Below are 1,152 nucleotides of genomic sequence, written 5' to 3' on the forward strand. Positions count from 1 at the left end.
TTTTTCTCTATTTGTCCGTTTCCAGCACTCTCTCGACACTGCAATGACGAATAACGGTTTGAAATTTGGCGCGGGCAACGGGGCCAGTGAGACACCCATTCCGTCCGTCTGTGGTCGCGGTCGCAGTCTTTTCCTTGCTTCTCTTGGCCTCCCCCTCTGCCCCTACCCCCTTTCCTCTCTCTCTCTCTCTCTAACTCTCGTGCGATCGGCCCGTGGCACGGTGGGCATGCCTTCCTAGCTCCCCCCACCCCTGCCGGCGGCCGAGCCGGCCCCCGGGGCCCCCAGCATCATTTTATGCACAGTGTACGGAAGCCCGGCAAAGGCAGCCACATCAGAACCCTCAAATCGATAGCTGTTTGCTTTTTTTCTTCTTATCTTTCTCTTTCCTTGTTTCTCGTTGAGGGACGACAAACGAAGCGCCGCGCGGCAGGTCCCCGGGGCCGCGGGGGCCTCGACGGGGGCCTCGACACCCAACACCACGACGGGGAGCCACACCACCACTCACTTTTTGTGCAACTTGTCCCCGTGGCCAGCGTGGCCGGGGTGTGCGCTGTGGCCGCCATGGCCTCCGAGTCCCAGGACGGCGTCGGGGAGGCAGGGGACCCCTTCCTCGCCAGCCTCGCCGACGGCCTCGGCGGCGGCGTCGTCGGGGTCGGGGGCGGCTCCGTCCAGGGCGTCGGGCGGCGGCTGCGCGTAGCTGCTGCGGCTGCTGAAGCTCGCCCTGCATGACGGAGGGGAGGTCGCGAGGGGGTTCAGAACTCCGGCCGTCGTCGGTTCGTCCCATCCAGGACCACGACAAACTTGCAGCCATCGGGGCCGTTTCCGGTTGACGTCATAATTGAAAGAATTTTTTGAGGAAATGGTATTTTGTGACGGTACGTACTGGGAAGAGCAGACGGTTGTCGACCAGAGCATAGCGAAGAGGGCGGTGAGGACGGCCAGCCGCAGCACTGGCTTTCTCATGGCCGGGGGCTGGAAAAGAAGGTCATCGGGTGAGGCATGGGTCAACAACCCTCTGAGCAGCCGCGTCGCATCCCTACCATCGAGCATGGGTGTCGGTGTCCTCATCGAGGTAGGCGTCTCCTTTAACGCTTTGGACGGCTTCACTGTCACTACCAAGTAACAAAAACGGAGAATCGCCAAGGTATCGCT

At 61.7% G+C, this 1,152-nt stretch overlaps 1 protein-coding gene across 1 annotated transcript in view; it reads right to left on the reverse strand.

The window, feature by feature from the left end:
• LOC113214273 (glycine receptor subunit alpha-2) overlaps positions 1 to 1,152 on the reverse strand; it is a 24,574-nt gene that overhangs the window by 13,501 nt on the left and 9,921 nt on the right. The window contains exons 2-3 of the mRNA XM_026433582.2: positions 884 to 972; positions 506 to 721 (exon numbers count right to left, since the gene is read on the reverse strand). Of these exons, the coding sequence (XP_026289367.2) occupies positions 506 to 721; positions 884 to 963 (296 nt within the window). The 5' untranslated portion in view covers positions 964 to 972. The remainder of the gene's footprint in view (positions 1 to 505; positions 722 to 883; positions 973 to 1,152) is intronic.

Source organism: Frankliniella occidentalis, unplaced genomic scaffold, assembly GCF_000697945.3.
Source record: "Frankliniella occidentalis isolate FOCC.00 unplaced genomic scaffold, Focc_3.1 Scaffold5, whole genome shotgun sequence".
NCBI classification, from domain to species: Eukaryota; Metazoa; Arthropoda; class Insecta; order Thysanoptera; family Thripidae; genus Frankliniella; species Frankliniella occidentalis.